Source organism: Leuciscus leuciscus (assembly GCF_965113295.1).
Source record: "Leuciscus leuciscus genome assembly, chromosome: 5".
Taxonomy (NCBI): Eukaryota; Metazoa; Chordata; class Actinopteri; order Cypriniformes; family Leuciscidae; genus Leuciscus; species Leuciscus leuciscus.
Window position 1 is genome coordinate 19,498,864 of NC_138729.1, and position 20,205 is coordinate 19,519,068.

General features: G+C 35.8%; 1 protein-coding gene across 1 annotated transcript; it reads left to right on the top strand.

The window, feature by feature from the left end:
• Positions 1 to 1,789: 1,789 nt before the first annotated feature.
• On the top strand, positions 1,790 to 19,942 carry lnpep (leucyl/cystinyl aminopeptidase). Its single transcript, XM_082168659.1, has 18 exons — positions 1,790 to 2,123; positions 6,041 to 6,863; positions 7,018 to 7,156; positions 8,199 to 8,330; positions 8,442 to 8,562; positions 8,720 to 8,871; positions 9,512 to 9,625; positions 9,739 to 9,870; positions 10,007 to 10,138; positions 10,330 to 10,481; positions 13,035 to 13,123; positions 13,222 to 13,405; positions 14,493 to 14,649; positions 14,765 to 14,949; positions 15,138 to 15,299; positions 15,391 to 15,531; positions 16,945 to 17,026; positions 17,117 to 19,942. The coding sequence occupies exons 1-18, from the start codon at positions 2,105 to 2,107 to the stop codon at positions 17,246 to 17,248; spliced, it is 3,048 nt and encodes a 1,015-aa protein (XP_082024785.1). The 5' UTR covers positions 1,790 to 2,104; the 3' UTR covers positions 17,249 to 19,942.
• The last annotated feature ends 263 nt before the right edge of the window (positions 19,943 to 20,205 follow it).

The window sequence follows — 20,205 nt, forward strand, 5'->3', positions numbered from 1 at the left end:
ATGATCAGAAATGATTATTGAGCAACAAATCAGCATATAAGAATACATTTCTGAAGGATCACTGAAAAAAAAATGCTGAAAATTCAGCTTTGATCACAGGAATAAATACATTTTAACTATATTTACATAGAAAGCTATTTTAATTTGTAATAATATTTTGCAATACTGTTTTTTTACCGTATTTTTTTATTGAATAAAAGCAGCCTTGCATGGTGAGCAAAAGAGACTTGTTTCAAAAAGGATGTCGATTAGCACTGCATTATTCATATACTTTATATTGTCAATAAATAGCTTGAGACACAGTAACACTGATACTGCCAACAGTCGTGTAATGTATAGGCCTAAACATACACATTAGCGCTACATAATGTTTAGATCGCCTCGTTTTGGATAAGAATAAAACGACAGGAGGTCATACATAGACTATATTGACTATCTCCTTGAATTTAAATCTAGATGTATTCACACTGGCCTCTGCGTGAACACACTACGTCCCCCGCGTATTCTACGGCCATTAGCTGTATAAACAGATAAGTCAATGGAATTTCCCCATAGAGAGCCAAGTAAATGTGAGAGTGAGCTCCTTTTACTGTCGCTAGGAGGCAATATTGCTTTACTTCAGTTCACAATACACTCAAGCCAGCCATTTAATAGCTGTCAACAGTGTCTGGAAAAAAAATTAACATACAGAGTATTTAAAGATTTTTAATAGAATTACCTTTTCCCTTCCTTTCCCAGATAGGCTAATCAAAAAAGACTGTACAATACCAACTGCATCCAGTTGGTACTAAATTGTAAATAGCCTAATAGCTTAATAATAAACACATAATTACAAACCACATGTTATTATTTTTATACCTATTTATTAATCTGGTGATATGGTGGTTCATCAGTATGGGATTGTAACTGTGTTCACAGTAGTACTCCTCAATAAACAGACAGGCTGCTGTAGAAAACAATGACCCAACTATTTATAACGGTTCCACTGCACAAATGTGCTGCACACTGCAAGCTCTTGAGAATACACCAGCCTATTGTTGTGTTTTTTCAGAGAGTGAAATTGTTTGCATGTGATTGTCCAAATTGCTGAACATTGACGCTATCACAGTTATTCTTGTTGAGCATGGCAGTCTGTCTTAGCGCATGGAATCTGCAAACCATATAAATCATCAGGAATATGGAGCTATTGGTATGAATTAATCTCTTTATGAAATCTTTTTTATATGTAGATTTTATGTTATGTTTCATTGGCTAAGTTTTAATCAAATTTTTTTGATCAAAACAAATATTTGTTTTACTCTCTATATGTGTCTGTGTGATTATATGCGAAGCTGTCATTAATGAGGATAAAATGATCAATATACCAGCCAGTCAGTACAGTGGCTGTATTTCTTTAGGAGTGCACCAGCAGGAGTGCTGTCTTAAAGGGATAGTTCACCAAAAATAAAAATAAAAAATGTCATCATTTACTCATGTCGTTCCAAACCTATATGACTTTCTTTCATTTGCGGAGCACTAAAAGAGATGTTAGGTGGCATGTTAGGTAATCAGAGTTAGATTTATTTCCAAATCTTGGTGAAGCTTCCCAATCCCTCACACAGAAAAAGAAAGAAAGAAAGAAAGAAAGAAAGAAAGAAAGAAAGAAAGAAAAAACAGGACACAGATAATAAAATAAGACAAGTGATAAATTGCGTGTTTGGAAATTCCACATGTTTTTTTCTATATTGACTATAAAGTAATTCGGGTTCGTAACAGCATGACGGAATGTCCATTTTGGGGTGAACTGTCACTTTAAACGGGGCAGCTGAATGGGGAAGTAACACTCGTGTTGCTTGTTTCGCAGCAGTGAGTGCTACTTTCAGCTTGTGTCTGCTGTTATATCGAAAAACAGTGTTCAGCGATGGCTCAATAAACCGCTGATCGATCATTTTATTGCTGTGAAGTGACAGAGCTGTAGATCAGGATAACAATGCTAAGCTAGCAACAGTTGATCTGATGCGTTCCTGCGTTTAGTGAATGTGTTACTCTTCACCTCTCTCAGGATTAAACATCCGCACTTTCAGCTGAAACAGGATTTGTTTTTACTTCAGACCTACATTTAATCATGGATACATTTGAAAGCGGTAAGGCTGCAGCTAATATGGACTCTTCATGAGGTCGTGCACCTCAAAAAAGTTATCGGCTAACATGCTACAGCTAGCCGCTTCGCTTTTTATGTATTATTATGCGATTTAATTTCCTCACGTAACTTACTGCTCTTGTATTGTGATAACATGTTTTTTATTATGGTCCTTGATCTGTGCAAATTAATTCAGAGTTAGTTATGGAGCTGGCTTGGTTTGGTTAAATAAGCAAAGATACCATTTATGCAAACTTCAAGCTGGCTAACTGACATATTCAAATAGCCATTCGTGCATAAGCTGCGACAGGTCATGACAAGATCTCTGATTAAATTAAATTATATCATTGTTTATGAGGGGAAGTGAATAATCAGTTAATTAGATCAGTGATTTATTTGTTTTGGTGACTGTTATTCACGTGATGTCTCAAAATGTTCTGCTCTCAGCATCCACATTTGACTTCATATTCCCTTTAAGTCATCATCACATCTGATCTGACAGGCTACGTGCATCAGACCTAAATCTCCAGAGTCCCAGGGTTCATGCTTTGCCCAAAATCTTGTCCTAATCTTTGCAAGGTGACATTTGCTGCTTTGTGTTTTTTATGGTCTCGCACATGTGACACACTGGCCAGCTGGTTGTCACTTTTTAGTACTGTCTTTGCTTATCTCATAGTTTAGTTGACGTTAGCTTAAAATAGTTTGTTTTCTGTCAATGACAGCAAAAGCAAAAAAAAAAAAAAAACCTGTTCTTGTTGACGTCCTGAATGAGAATTTGCCTGCTAAGGAAGTTTCGCTCACCAAAAAAAAAAAAAAAAAAACTGCCAAGATCATATTATTTGACTAATTTATTCACGCTTTTGTTTAAAGCAGTTATTTTACAAGCATCACGATTTTTTCATGTCTTACAATTAAGCACGATCTAATTACCGTAACGTGCGCAAAACAGCACACAGTAATGAGAATCACTACTAGAAATACTTGTTTTGTAAGTTGTGGTAATGATAATTTGAGTGCGATTAAAGTGATTTAAGTTACCATGAAATCAAATATCCTATAAATGTGTTTATTATAAAAATTATCTATCATTTATCAGTGTACATAATTGCTTTAAAAAAAATGTAATTAATTTGCCCATGTAATCTTTAAAGTCAGCATTTTGATAGTCTTTTCTTCCTTATTGTTGTAACGTATATCCCAGTGAACCGGCTTTTCAAACAAGAAAAACATCATTTTGTCTAGCGGGAATTGATCAAGCGGGAAGGAAGTCGACCGGAAGTTGAAGCCGGCCGCGTGCCACCATCTTGTAGCAGAACTTCACTTGCGTTAGCATTCCATTGACTCCCATTCATTTTGGCATCACTTTGACAGCGAATAACTTTACATCTGAGGCGTTTGAAGACTCCATTTGTCCATTATTTATTTCTAAAGAAACACGACAATGTATAAAATGCTCCATTACCTTGTTGCTTATGTTATGGCCCCGTAGAAGCAGTTTTTGTAAAAGTAGGCTAACGATTGCGTCATAACCACGCGACTCTCCGTCGCACAGTAGAGAGATTACCGTATGGACGGGAGGAGAAGCTCGCGGGCAATCGGGGAGACGTGGAGGCAAAATGACAAAATAATGAATCAGAATACCTAGCAAAAGTTTCTCCTGCTCCAAGCTCATGGACAGCTCCTACTCACACTCTCCGTCTCTGCAAGTTTCGGAAGGGACTGATTCAGATTTCTCATGCCACAGCCACTAGAAGACAGACGGGTTGCTCACGTCACATCTACGTCGTCAAGCTCTGTTTGAGTCGGTTTGAGTCTGCGCGTCAGGAACGGAAGTCCTAGAAAATCGCTAAAAATGGGCTTCACTTGTCTCAATTGAGTTCCAATGAGATGGCTCTGTCCACTTCTTATACTGTCTATGGAATTGATTGGATTGTTGTTGTTTGCTATTGCTGTGACAGGTTGTTCCCGCCCTCGTGCCAGTAAACACGCCATCAGAGAAGAGATGTGATGGTCACATACATTTAAAAAAAAAATTTGCATAGATGAATAATTCATAATAAACACTGCAATATTCCATAAACAATAATTGTCTATTTTGTTTTCACTTGAAGTGACAGCAGCCTAATATCCCTGCTGCCTTCTGTGGCATTAATGTTAATCAATCAACAAAAGACAAAGAGAAAATCACTCACTGCTTTGGACTAAATGAATATATTTAATTCATACATTTAACGCAGAGTTTTATTTTTAAATTTGATTATATATTTTTCTGAAGTTGGATATTAGTGGAATATTAAACTTTTAGACTTGCATGATACAAATAGGCCTATTTCATTTAATAAACAATGATTTAAGTTTGTTCGTTTTTATTTTTTTTATTACTTTGCTCAACAACTTTTTAAGGACTTCTTTTTAACTTGCATTAGTTTGCCTATAATATGAGGGTATGTTTACACGACATTGATGTACAAAAAACTGAAACGTTTTTCCTTTTTGGTTTTTGAAAAGTTTCGCGTACAGGCGACAATGCTGTCAAAACGCTCCCCATTCACACGGATCCATGAAAACGATAGTTGGTGATGTCACTTGTTTGTAAAGAAACACTAAGCGCACATAGCCTACGCATTCTTCTACAGGGCGGTGAATATAAAAAGTAAATCTATACTTTGCTGGAGAAGCATGAATTATATTGAGCAGCATAAAACAAAGTATAAATGTTTATGCTGTGGAATCAAAATTGCTATAGTTGTGATATTTCACTGGTATCTAAAATGTTGGTAACAAAGCAACCTCATTTCCTGTAAAATACACCTTGATGTATATCGCTATCATGAAAACAAAATTACTCGTATAAGGGTTTGGTCATATCCTATAACTCTTAATCATGTTAAATAATCGTGATAACAATATTGACCAAAATAATTGTATTTATGATTTTTGCTCTAATCGTGCAGCCATACCCTCCAGCATCCTGTCATTCACATGAGATCACAGGAACAATTCATTGATCTTATCAATTCCTGATGGACAAAATAATTTTTTTTCTCATTTGAGAAGTCATTTCACTCAGATATGTCACAACAGGAAAGAAAAGATTATATCAACTTCCGCTCCATGCTGACTTTAACTGATATAGGCTAATTATGGCATCTTAAAGCAGATAGTCTTGAAAAAATAGGCAGCATTTTAATCACATATGCAAAATATATTATTCATTTATGAAAATAGTTTCTGTGAGATTTATTAAGGAACTGTAGCAAGTGTTTGCTTATGTGCCTATGACTGAATAGTTCACAAACTGAACTGTGCTAAACAATAAATCAGGCATGTTGTTGTTAAAAATAAGTTGACTTTCAGATCACTTAAAGAACAGTGTTTGTCCAGCAGACCTGAGTTTGACCTCAGGTCAGTAGGTTGGACACATTAGTTGTTTCAAGCAATGTGTTAAACAGTAATTTGATCACTGTTAACTCAGACAGTGCCTTGATTTATTTAATTCATTTAGTCTAATTCTCTGTGGAAGGAGTAAAAAGAGGAACACTGCGGTCACTTTATTTTCTTGACAAATCATATGCAGACAATAGTTAAGCAACATTGAATTGAGCATGAAATAGGTTATGCTGTACATTGGTGACAGCCTTTGGCCATGGGTGGAAGTATTTACTGAACCGAATCTTATCGTTTGTATGCACAGAGACGCATGGTAATTTGCCTTTCTTTCATCTTTAGTTTGACTTTCATTTGTTTTCTTCCTTTTACACTCTGACTCAAACCACTTATGTAGGCTGACTACAAAATCACTCAACTTTTCAGAAAAGCTCTTGGTTGTTTTAGACGGCATCGCGCTTGTAAACAGGAAGCCACTTCCAACTACCGTGCTTTCGTATTCACTTGTTTTTCTGTTGCTACTCTAACCTACAGAAAGAGCTCCCCTGCCAAGGAACATGATTGAGAACAGCATGTTTGAGGAAGAGCCAGATGTGGTGGATTTGGCGAAGGAGTCCACTTCCTACCCCATCGACTCAGATGATGTAGTCTATGAACCCCGCAGCTCACGACTTTTAGTCCGAGGCCTTGGGGAAAACGACCTGGATGAAGACGAGGAAGACTACGAATCCTCCGCCCGTCTTCTTGGCATGTCCTTCATGAACCGTAGTTCCAACCAGCGCAGCGCTGCCTCATCCTACACCCGCCACCAGCCTTCTGGATCGTGCTCAATGCCTTCAGCTAAGACCACGGTGGTAGGTGTTCTCCTCCTGGTTGTGGTGGTCTCCATATTCATGGTCATTTACTTCGTTCCAGGCTGCACTTTCACCAAAACGGGGTGCCCAAAGACAAATTCAACCATGGAGAAAATCTATCCAATTTCTACAAGTAAAGAACTTTTCCCATGGACAGAGTTGAGGTTACCATCCAGTGTGCATCCTGTGCATTACAATATTTCACTCTATCCCGACCTGAAGCATATGACCTTTCAAGGCAGTGTGTCAATCAAAGTGGAAGTGTTACATGAAACGAAGATTATTGTCCTGCACAGTTCTGATATGAACATAACCAAGGCCACTTTCCAAGATAAAGTGGTCCACGTCCTGGAGTACAAACCTTGGCAGCAGATCGCCATCAAATTTCCAGAAGATCTTAAGAAGGGGCAATATGTTTTGAACATTGACTACACAGCAAACTTCTCCAACAGCTATGATGGCTTCTACAACAGCTCTTATGTTGACACAAATGGTACAAAAAGGTATTTGCAGTCCAATTCACCTTTGTGTAACCTTCTGAATCCTAAGGATAAATTTGAATGAACTAGTCTGCTTAAGTGTGTTGATTGATAGTTACTTCTACTTATCTTTATGCCTCTCAAACACTTCTTTTAATTCACTTCATCTTTCTTCTAGAGTTTTGGCCGCTACTCAGTTTGAGCCCTTGGCAGCCCGCAAGGCTTTCCCTTGTTTTGACGAGCCAGCTTTTAAATCAACTTTTCTTATTAAGATTACCAGAGAATCCAAGTATATCAGTCTTTCAAACATGCCCAAGGTAGTTTTGTTTGTTTGATTGTTTATTTACTGTTTTTTCCCCTTTAAATGAAGTGGCTAATACATAAAATTGTGTATGCTCTTCATATGTGGTTTATGAGGACACAAATGTGTATAATGACATGGGTATTACAACGGAAACATGGTTTATGAGGACACTTCAAAATGGCTTAAAAAACATACTGAATGTTTTAATGCAGTACATTTTCGGTGATTGGTAGGTTTAGATATATATAGGGTTAGTGTAAGGGGATAGTTTGTACAGTATAAAAACCATTACGCCTATGGAGAGTCCACGTAAACCACATATACAAGTGTGTGTTTGTGTATACACTAACGTTCAAAGTTTGTTTATTTAGTTTTTTGAAAAAAATGAACTTTTATTCAGCAAGGATGCATTAAATTGATCAGAAGTGATAGTAAAGCTAAATAGTAATAGTAAAGGTAGGCCTAGATAGTAAAGTAAATTCTATGTTAGAAAATATTTTTTTTTTTTCAAATTGATGCTGTTCTTACATTACCTTTTTATTCATAAAGTATCATGTTTTTTTTTTTTTATCACGGTTTACACAAAAATATCAAGCAGCACAAAATTTATATTACATATTGATATTATCACGTCATTGATAATAATATAGTAATTGTTTGTTGAGAATCAAATCAGTATATGATATTAGATTTCTGAAGGATCATGTGACACTGAAGACTGCCAGAGTAATGGCTGGTGAAATTCAGCTCACAGGAATGAATTACATTTTAAAATATATTACATTAGACGATGGGTATTTCAAATTGTAATAATATTTCACACTACTGTTTTTACATTCACATTACTGTTTTTAATGTATTTTTGTTCACGCATGTTCTTACATTCAGTCTTGGTGAGCATAATAGAGTTATTTTAAAAACATAAAATCTTTCTGACCCCAAACTTTTGAACAGTATTGTGTATATAATATTTGTTTTATAAAACCTTGTCAGATTTTTTTAGATTTTCTTTTGATAATTTTATAGTTTTGTATTTTTGTTTGAATTTTTTTTAGGTCAAAACCACGGATTTAAAAAATGACTTTCAAGAAGACGAGTTTAAGAAAAGTGATACAATGAGCACTTACCTGGTTGCATTTATCGTGGCTGAATTTAGTAGTTACAGCAAGAATGTCTCTAATACTACGGTATGTATTCTTCTCAAAATCGCTGTCTTGTGTTGAAAATATTCTGGAAACACAATGCATTATGGTATAGTTTGTTTTTATTTTATTTATTTATTTTCAAATGTTGTGCAGGTGTCTGTGTATGCCGTTCCAGACAAAAAGGAACAAGTGCATTATGCTCTGGACACAGCTGCAAAACTGTTGGAGTACTACAATAAGTTCTTTGAGATCGACTACCCATTAAGCAAGTTAGGTAAGACACCTTTCCTTACAAAAACTCTTCAAACAGGGATTATTAGAATCCTAGAATAGCTGAATGTACACACTAATGTAATTTTTACAAATAACAGACTTAAAAATGTTTAATTGTGTTGCCTTACATGACCACGTTTTCTTTCGAAAATCAATAGATTTAGTGGCCATTCCTGACTTCCTCGCTGGAGCCATGGAGAACTGGGGACTAATCACATTCCGTGAGACAACTTTGCTAGTAGGGAATAATTCCTCCCCTATAGACAAGCAACTGGTGACTTCTGTCATTGCTCATGAACTTGCCCACCAGGTAATTCACTTTATAAATAAAGCAACATTCTCATGACAGGGTAATAATAGTCACGTTCAAATGGTTTATAACTATTACTGGTAAAAGCAGACATTTGGCACTATCAGGACCCACAAATATTGCCCCATTGCATTGTTATACATTTTATATATATATATATATATATATATATGTGTGTGTATATATATATGTGTGTGTATATAAATAAAATGTATATAAATAAAATATATAGAATATATATATTTGTAAATGTGTATGTATATGTGTGTGTGTACATAAACATTATTTAAATACACACATTATATAAATACACACATATGCATATATATTTTTAAGAAATATTTGCATGTATATACTGTACATATATATTTATACATCATTTATATTATATATAAATAAATAAATAAAAAATATATATACATGCATATTTTGTGTATTTATATATACAAAATAATCATACACAGTACACACACATATATTTTGTAAACACAAACTTTTATTTTGGATGCGATTAATCGTTGCCCAGCACTAATAGTAATATAAAATACAAATGATAAATCGGAAATGAAGTCTTTCAATTCTAATAAAAAGAAAAGGCAAGTCAGACATGCTATGTTCATTATGTTGTTTTTCTCTTCAGTGGTTTGGAAATCTAGTGACTATGAGATGGTGGAATGATCTTTGGCTGAATGAAGGATTTGCAACCTACATGCAGTACATGTCGATTGAAAATGTGTTCCCAGACCTTGACATAGTAAGTTTTAGACTAAATTAGGAGAAATTCCCTTTGTTTCTTTCAGTACGTTATTTTTTGTTGTTTGAATGTGTCATTTAAATTTACTTAGTAAATGTGTCTTTCATTTACAGGGCACTGAATTTTTAAATGTTCGATTTAAAGCACTAGCCAAAGATGCATTGAACTCGTCCCACCCAGTGTCTACTGTCGTGAGCACCCCAGAGCAGGTGGAAGAGATGTTTGACTCCGTGTCTTATGAGAAGGTATATCATACATTACGTATTGCTTGTGAAGTGGCTTAATTAACCCTCTTTTTGAAAACTGGTACAATGTAATCATTTTCATTGATTGTTATTGATTGTATATCTATTCTCATAACTTGTTTCTTGATCATGCAAGGGTGCTTCAATACTGCTGATGCTCAGTGCAACCCTCACAAATGGGGAGTTTCGAAAAGGAGTGATTGAGTACTTACTAAAGTATAACCGATCAAACACAGAAAGTGAAGATTTATGGAACAGTCTTTCTCAGGTCAGACCTTTTTTTTACTAGATTGATTTTAAAATGTCTGAACAGTGATTGTTTTTCAACATTTACGATAACAAAGCAAATAGTTTTTTTGAGTGTCATGCATACAGTTACTATACTTAATGAAAAAGCAACTGGGCTGACACCTGAGCCATGTTTTTATTAGCGTACACTGACATCCATGTTCTCCATAGGTGAGCAAACAAAATGTAAGTGTATCTGAGATGATGAACACTTGGACTGTTCATAAGGGCTTTCCTCTGGTCACAGTGAAGAGGAATGGCACTCAAGTGACATTGTCGCAAGAACATTTCCTTCTGAATGCTGAAAACAGCACAGACGACAGGTAGAGGATTTTAACTGTAAACATTGATCTAAAAATGTATTGTAATGAATTGGGGCGAGATTAGATCCATTTGCTGTTGGTTAGTAATGTTCTTTAGGCTCTTTTTGCTACTTTTGGTATCATATGTTCCGGAAAATAAGTTGCACTTGACTATCAGTTGAACCGGGTCAAAATTGTGTCATTTACTCATCCTCGTGTCGTTCCAAACCTGTAAGACTTTCATTCATCTTTAGAACACAACTGAAGATCTTTTTAATAAAATCTGAGCCAGTTCTGTACTCTCCATTGACAGCTACCACTTTGACGCTTTAAAAAGTTAAGAGATTGTAAATCTAATCCAAATGAATTGAGTGGTTTTGTCAGAATTTTCTGAGACATGATCACTTTATATGATGAACAGATTTAATTTAGGCTTTTATTCCCATATAAACATTGATCAGTGAACATAAACAGAAGCTCAAATGAACCTGCTTGACAAACGAGAACAAACCTCTTGAAGCTCAAACGTGCTGCGTAACATGAGAATGAACCTCATTGGTTCTTGAGGAGCTCAAACGTGCTGCGTAACATGAGAATAAACCTCATTGGTTCTTTTGGAAGCTCAAACGTGCTGCGTAACATGAGAATGAACCTCATTGGTTCTTTTGGAAGCTCAAACGTGCTGCGTAACATGAGAATGAACCTCATTGGTTCTTTTGGAAGCTCAAACGTGCTGCGTAACATGAGAATGAACCTCATTGGTTCTTGAGGAGCTCAAACGTGCTGCGTAACACGAGAATGAACCTCATTGGTTCTTGAGGAGCTCAAACGTGCTGCGTAACTTGAGAATGAACCTCATTGGTTCTTGAGGAAGCTCAAACGTGCTGCGTAACACGAGAATGAACCTCATTGGTTCTTGAGGAGCTCAAACGTGCTGCGTAACTTGAGAATGAACCTCATTGGTTCTTGAGGAGCTCAAACGTGCTGCGTAACTTGAGAATGAACCTCATTGGTTCTTTTGGAAGCTCAAATGTGCTGCGTAACAGGAGAATGAACCTCATTGGTTCTTTTGGAAGCTCAAACGTGCTGCGTAACATGAGAATGAACCTCATTGGTTCTTTTGGAAGCTCAAACGTGCTGCGTAACATGAGAATGAACCTCATTGGTTCTTGAGGAGCTCAAACGTGCTGCGTAACACGAGAATGAACCTCATTGGTTCTTGAGGAGCTCAAACGTGCTGCGTAACTTGAGAATGAACCTCATTGGTTCTTGAGGAAGCTCAAACGTGCTGCGTAACACGAGAATGAACCTCATTGGTTCTTGAGGAGCTCAAACGTGCTGCGTAACTTGAGAATGAACCTCATTGGTTCTTGAGGAGCTCAAACGTGCTGCGTAACTTGAGAATGAACCTCATTGGTTCTTTTGGAAGCTCAAACGTGCTGCGTAACAGGAGAATGAACCTCATTGGTTCTTTTGGAAGCTCAAACGTGCTGCGTTGCTGTCAGTGGAGGGACAGAAATCACTCAGATTTTATAAAAAATATCTTCATTTGTGGTTTGGAACGAAATGAGGGTGAGAAAATTAGAATTAAGATTTTTGGGTGAACTAACCCTTTAAAAGAATAAACAAAGATCGCATTACTCTGAGAAATAATGTAAAATACCAGTACATAAACGGAACGTTTACAAACATTGTGGCAGTAAAGACATTTATAAAGATTTCTATTTCAAATACATACTGTTCTTTTGGACGTTTTATTCACCAAAACATTTTTTATATTGATTTCCGCACAAAAATTAAGCACCACAACTGTTTTAACATAGATAATAAGAAGAAGAAATGTTTCTTGAGCTGTAAATCAGCATATTAGAATGACTTGTGAATGATCGGTTGATACTGAAGACTGGAGCACAGCTGTGGCCAAAAGTATTGGCAGTGAAAATGTTTTCTGCTTTAGTTGTGGTGTTGATTCACATTGTTTCTAGATTATTGTACAGAGTAATCAGATGAATTTTAAATAATTGCAACAAGCTTCACAATACACAAAATATAATTTCACTAATCATATCATCAGCACATGGGAAAGTGTGAACAAGTACTAGTCATGTGAAATCACTCCTATGAAAGGCTTATTATCATTAATTTCCAGTATACCATAGAAACATGAAAATATAAACTACAAATACTGAAGTATAACTTATTATATTATAGTATAATTTATGTCACTGCCAATATTTTTGGCCAATGGCTACTGAAAATTCATCTTTGACATTACAGGAATAAATTACATTTTAAAATATATTAAAATAGAAAGCAGTTATTTTAAACTATAATAATATTTTATAATAATTCTGTTTTACTGTCTTTTTTTTATCAAATAAATGCAACCTTGTTGAGCATAAGAGAACTTTGAACTGTAGTGTTTGGCATGAGATAGAATAGTCTTGTTTGTATTAAGGTTCCAGAGGTTTAAACAAGCTCTGTTATAATGATCTATTAAAACGGCAAGCTTTACTTGAAGTCCGCCTCTCTTAATGTTTAATGTTAATTGATCGACTTTTGTGTTCCATATAGCCGCTTGTGGCATGTTCCCCTGACATATGTGAACGACAGCTGTAGTGTCAGCTCCTGCAAGCAAGTGTTTCATCTCAAGGACAAAACAGGTAAGCATTGTCCTCAGGACCGAGTGTATGGGCATAGACCGATGATTCCAACTACTGGAAATGATGATATATTGTTTGTTGCTTTAAATCTTTTCCAGCCATATTAGAGCTTCCAGGTAAGGTGAATTGGTTGAAGTTCAACTTCAGGAGTGATGGCTTCTACATAGTGCATTATGATGAGGAGGGATGGAATGCCTTGATTAAGGCTTTGACTGGGAACATGAGTGTCCTCCCCTCTGAAGACAGAGCAGCTCTCATCAATAACATCTTTGCTCTCTCCAGGTAGATCTGATTTTAAATGAAAGGTTAAAGTTATTAGACAAGACTTTAAAGAGCTGATGCTTCAGGATTCCTACAATCAAGGGAAACCTGACATTATCAGGGAATCATTCATTTATTATTATTATTTATCAATAGTTTTTATTGTTGTGATTCAGCTATAAAATATTTTTATTTGATAATACTGCTATTTGCAATTGCAGTCTCACAAAAAATAATACACAATTTTTAAATAATTTAAAAATATTTTTTAAATAATTATTCCATCATGAACATGGAGAAAAAACACAATGATTGGTGTGGGAACTGAGTGTTGTACATTTGAGAATATTTCATAGTGATGTGATAATACTGTAATACCCATCAAAACCAGCATGCTATATATATATATATATATATATATATGTATATGTTTTAATATTTTTTGTCAAGAATATTTTCTGCAGTGTAACATTAAATGATTTGTCCTTTTTTATTTTATTCTTTTTTGAAATTCTCTACCATTCAAAAGTTTGAGGTCGGTAAGATTTTTATGTATGTTATGCTTATCAAGGCTGCATTCATTTGATCAAAAATACAGTAATATAGTTGAAATATTATTACAATTAAAAAAATTGTCTTATAAATATATTGTTATGCTATATTATCACCAAATATGGGATTAAATCTTTCAATTAGGACAGGTTTTGTATTATTTTTTTAAACTGACTGATTGTCGGCCTCATTGATCTGAGCTTATATTGGTAAAAAATGACTATCCATTGAAAATGAATGGGGGAGATCGAAATTTAGAGAAACATTTAGTGTTCAGGAGGAGTTAACATCATGTTCATGTTAACAAATTTGCATGTGTACTCGCAAAGATAATAGCCTCGGACCTGTGCATGCTTGGATACATGCACACACACACACACACACACACACATTCATGTACACAAACAAACTGTTTATAGAATTACAGGATTTCTTTTTCAGAGAGATGAACGTTATCCTCAGATCAATGAGATCTACGATCAATCAGTTTAAAAAAATATATAGGCTATATATGTCTATTTTTGGGATGCTTAATTATGCTTCATCTTTCCTCCAGATTGGGAAGAGTGACCTTCAAGCAGGTCTTAAACCTAATGGATTACATTAGAAACGAGACCGAGACGGCTCCTCTGATTGAAGCTCTCTTCCAGCTTGATCAGATTTACAGATTGCTGGACAAAAGATCAGAATTGAACTTGGCGTCTAGAATGACGGTAGGAAACAACGTTCATCTACAACATCTTATGTAGCTGTTGTATTCAAATGCCTCTCTTTTATCTTAGGACAATGTGTTTAGTTCTAAAAGTTGTTTGACTTCAATCTTTGCAGAGTTACATCAACGAACATTTTGAAAGTTTGATGGAGAGTCAGTCATGGCAACCGGTAACTTCTGTGTCGAAGATGATGCTTCGGTCTGCCCTGCTGGAGATGGCATGTTCCCTCAACAGACCCAACTGCACAACACAGGCCAAACATCTGTTTGATCAGTGGATCCATTCCAATATGACTATTCCGTAAGTTTGAGTAGTGATTGACCCGCTACCCTTGACTGAACAAGCTCAATTGCTCTTCACTAACTGATAACTAGTCTTGTTATTTAAAAAAAAAAAAAAGGCATTATTGTTAGTCTGCAAAGAGAAGGAAAGAGACATCGTCTAAAGTGCAGTTTTTTCTCTTCTTGTTATATGCTGTGTTGTATTAGGATTCCCAGTGATCTCATGAGAACAGTCTTCAAAGTTGCTGCCCAAACAGATGACGGATGGGATGTGCTTCTAAACACGTATAAACACTCCATCTATGACGCAGAGAAGCACAAGACACTGGAAGCTTTGGCCAGCACTCAGGATGTACGGAAAATCATTTGGTAAGGCTGGACGACATGTTCTGTTGGGAGGGAAAATCTTTTGAGCTGTCAGCACATGCAATACTGAATTTCACTTGGTTTTCCATTTTAGGCTTCTGAAGAATAGTCTTGATGGAAGTGTGATTCAAACTCAAGACTTTCCTTTGGTGATCAACACGATTTGCAGGAACTTTGCTGGCTACCTCTACGCTTGGGATTTTGTGAAGGAGAACTGGGAAAAAATCACTCAAAAGTGAGTGGTGAACTTTTCATATTTAAAGAATCAAAGAACCCCTGGAGGAGGAGGAGGGTTACTTAAATATTTGTTTTTAGCAACATTTTGAATCCACACACATTTAATGTAAATATTACACCTTTTAGTCTTTACATGCATGTGCATACACTGATTGTGCATAGGAAAGGTAAATAAAACAAAATAAAGAAAAATATATATTTTTTAAAATGAAAACACCTTAAACAGTGTTTGTTCAGAGAATGTTTACACGACAACGATGTTCTAAAAACAGAAACGTTTTTCCTTTGCATTTTGTTGCGTACAGATGCCAGTGTTGTCAAAACGATCCCCATTCACACAGATCTGTGAAATTAACTAAACTAAAGTTGCTGTATTCATGCCAGGCCAGTAGTTGACGATGTCACTTTGTAAAGAAACACTATGCGCCTATAGACTGAACACGTAATACGCATGCACATGGCAGTGTGTTAGTCTAACTCTGTTAGTCCAAAATGCCATACCTAGGATATCCAGAACCACCAAAGGAGGGAGAGCATTTTCACATTTGGCTCCAAAACTCTGGAATAGTCTTCCTGATACTGTTCGTTGCTCAGACTCGCTCTCCCAGTTTAAAACTAGATTAAAGTCGCATCTCTTCAGCCAGGCATTCATATAATCCTACAGTTCAAACTACAATCCGGCCTCTAGCTCATAAATGCCAGAGGAGAACTGGCCCCCGACTGAGCCTGGGTTCTCCCAAGGTTTTTTTTCTCCATTAGGTCACCTGATGGAGTTTTAGGACACCATTAGGTCACTTGATGGAGTTTTTCGGTTCCTTGCCACTGTTGCCTTTGGCTTGCTCAGTCGGGGATATTTTGGGGATATTTAATTTAATTTTATCAATCAATAAATTCCTCTTGAAACAAACTTTGTTGTATTATTTTAATTTAATACTGTGAAGCTGCTTTGATACAATCTGTATTGTGAAAAGCGCTATACAAATTAACTTGACTTGACTTGACTTGACTTGACTTGACTTGACTTGACTTGACTTGACTTGACTTGACTTGACATGGCGTCACCGTTTTCACAAATGCACATTTTTGTTGTTTGCATGGGGACGAAACAGTACCGTTTTCAAAAACATGCACTTTGAAACTCGTTTACAAAAGCTTGTGTTTTCAGGCCCCCAAAACGCAGTTGTCGTGTAAATGAACATCCAAAACGCATAAAGTTTTCCGTTTTTAGTTGAAAACGGTGTTGTGTAAACGGCCCTTTAGTGGAGAAAGGTCGTAAATGTTTTAAGGCCTAATATAGAAAGCAAGATTTTTATAATGAGGTGGTTTTGCAAATGTATCAATTAGTTAATTGTACGTTAAAGCATTCAATGTGTAATTTAATGTTTTCCCTTTTCCATTTTCTTTATGTAAGGTTTCCTCTCGGATCCTTTCCCATTCAGAGCATCATCATGTCCGTAACCAGTCAATTTTCCACAAAAACTCATCTCATGGAGGTCTGTTCATCCCAAAAAAAAGATCATATATTTGTTCAAATGAAAAAGTCATGTTTTTGTACTGAATTATCTTTTACCCTTCTCGTCCAGGCCCAGAACTTCTTCAGTTCTCTTGGGGCGAAAGGTTCTCAGATGAGGATCGTTCAGGAGGCCATTGAGACCATTAAGCAGAACATGCGATGGATGGAGAAAAACTTGATCATGCTCAATTTCTGGTTGTAGTGTGAGGAGGAGACGGCTCCTCTCTTGTGCCTCTCACTCCCTCAGGTGATGTCACCGGGCACATGCAGGTGTGAGTGATATAACCGATATTACAGCCAGAGCCATAAATGTACAAACGTTAGGTCAAACTCAAGACAGAAGGGCAGAATTACTTGGATGTAAAGGGCCGTTTAAAAACATCTCTTTTCAGGGCGTCTTATAGGGAATTTTCCAGTGAACTGTGACCTAGCCAGAAGCTTACTAGATATCTGCCTGAAAACATTTAGCCTTTAATACAAGCTATGTAAATGAACACGTCTGGATATTAAGTGTAAAGCAGATGTATTTTCTTTCTTCCTTTAAGTTCTGAGTGAAAGCGTAAAGTAAGCAGCATATGATTTCCTGTGTCATAACTTGGGCGTTGCTGCTGGGAAAAGGTTGGCGTGTTTTCTTTCTGTGGTTCATTTGGAGGGCCCCAACTCGGTATATGTATGGCTCTGGCCTCAAGCACTATTTGCACTATTCAAAAATTCACCTTGCTCAGGGCAAATCTGGTTGTTGTTTAAATATCATGATGCATTTATTCCCTTTTACTTAATGTCGGTGGCTACAGACCAAAACCTCCCATCAGTATCTCTTAAATATGCCCTTATCACGCAATGCCAAAAACAATAGTTGCCTAGTGAAATACTGAAATCATGCGACAAGAGATGCGTCACAACAAGCCCCTTTCTTCTAGGTATAAAAGTTTTATTTATGTATGTGCCGGTGATGTTTTTAATCATTTGCATAGTCTGCAATGCTTGTAATCCAGCACTGTGTAAATGTTATTGCCTGACAAATGTTCCAACTTTCATCCTTTGCACAAGATGTATTTTAAAGTTTAATTTTAGAGTTGAGTGTGTATATTGTGTATTGTTTGTGCAGGCTTGCCTATAGGTAAAATAGAGTTTGTTTGTCAATGGAAAGATTAAGTTAGCATTTCTGAAACATAAGTGTGGATTTTATTTTGGGTTTTGCCATGTACGTTCTGATGAAGCTGAAATATTTTAGTTTTAAAGTTTAGAAGAGGCAAAGAAAATGTAAACTCATACTCGTTTTACCCATCTGATTTGACAAAGAGAGATATATATATATTTGTTAGCAAGTTTGGAGAAGTCTGTGTACAGAGCTTTAGTTAAGGGTAATTCGCTATTGTCAAAAAAGGCCTCTAAAGTCACATCACTGATGGAGAGTTGTTCGATTTTTCACTCCTTGCTGAGCTTCACTGGTTGCTACTGATTTTGTTTTACTCTTCAAGGATTGAAGGTTTTTGTTTGTGTGATGTGTTTTCTTCACATATTTTCCTCACCGATTTTCTAGCTATTCAGGAATTGTTTTTGCAGAATGTTTCAAATGCCTTTAGTTTGTCAAAAAATATGGAGTCAGTATCACATTCTCGCACAAATGCATGCGTCAAGATGCACATTTATGCAAATTAATTTATTTCATTTTGTAAACTCACAATACATGCCACAAATACACACACAAGTTAGCTTTATTTTAATATATTATCATGAGATGATGTGTTGTGTGTGAATATTTGTGCATTTTTATGCATGCATTTCTAATATCGTTTTAGCTCCATACAGATTTTTAGTTCTTTCCATGTGTGAGTGTGAAAATCTGTGCTCACTGTGACTAAAGCTCACATTAATACACTTCCAGGGTTTTGTTTATAGCTCAGTGCTTTGACCTCATAAAATGTCAAATATGACTGGTACATTGTAATACAGCTGGTGCATTGTTATTATTTTGTTTGTAGTAGTAATATTGCCCTTGATCAGCAGCTTTATTCATATATTTGTGATAGAAGTGAATGATAGTCTTTAAAGGACAACGGCAGCATTGTTACACTGTAATGGACACATCTAATGTTGGTTTGGAGCGTTACAGTTATCGATGAATGTATTCATGTTTGTTACTATGGATCGGTTTAAACAGAAACATTATGATTGTAATACCCATGTATCTGAATTCATCTGGATTTATAAAATGGTCAATTAAACACAATGACGTGTTAAAAATACAGTGTTGAATCAGTTTTCTGAAATTTGTCACCATTTCAGCTGTCATAATTTAGGATTCATATAACCCTGTTGATTTCTGTGATGTCCCTCATGAGTTGTTTTGTGTTATTGGCTGTCATTCACAAAATAAGTATCCATGTAATATTTTTTCCCCCTGAAGTGCTTCCGTGTGTTTGTGACAGGCTGCTTAATAGAAATGCTATTTTTGCAAGATTCCAGATGTTAAACGGTTAAACTTGACATAGTTTAAAGGAGAAATATGCTTGCTTGTGAAACATTTGTTGTGTTAAATGACTTGAAAACCTTCTAATGCCTGAAGAAAAAATTGATTTATTTGCTCGACCAGGTTGCAGGGGAAATTGTCTTATTTTATGTTGTTAAACAGCTTTACACTGGGTTTGGGCTCTATGTTTTTAAGATGTTGCTTAATGAAAAACCACTGACCCATCTTTATAAAAGACCAAAAAGGAAATAAAATAAAAATGTGTGCACAAATTCCACAAGTTTTCTGTCTAGATATTCAGTAGATGGCACTGTTCTCTCTCTTGTTCTCTTGTTCTTTTTTTCCAAACATTTATGTGCAAGAAGAATACATAATGTGAAATAAATAAGGACTGTTAATAGAAAAATAAAAAACATAAATGCATACTGTGTGATCCATATAATGTTTATTTGCATTTCTAAATATTTATATGTATTTATAGTGATATGATTTTTGTTGGAGCTGATGTTTGTTAAATGAAGTAACAACTGGGTGAATAAGAGAGCTTTCAGAATTCCAGGTTTTATTTTGGTGTTGCAGGAAGAGTTTTGCTAGTGTTATTTTAAGACTTAAAGTAGAGCACAATAGCTTAGTTATTGTGAAGCATAAATAAAGTTGGTCAGATGAGTATCTAAAATGTTTGGCAT

Coding starts and splice junctions, on each gene's coding strand:
- lnpep (XM_082168659.1), top strand. Junction 9,871..10,006: donor ACTCCGTGTCTTATGAGAAG/GTATATCATACA, acceptor TGATCATGCAAG/GGTGCTTCAATACTGCTGAT. Junction 13,124..13,221: donor TCATCTCAAGGACAAAACAG/GTAAGCATTGTC, acceptor AATCTTTTCCAG/CCATATTAGAGCTTCCAGGT.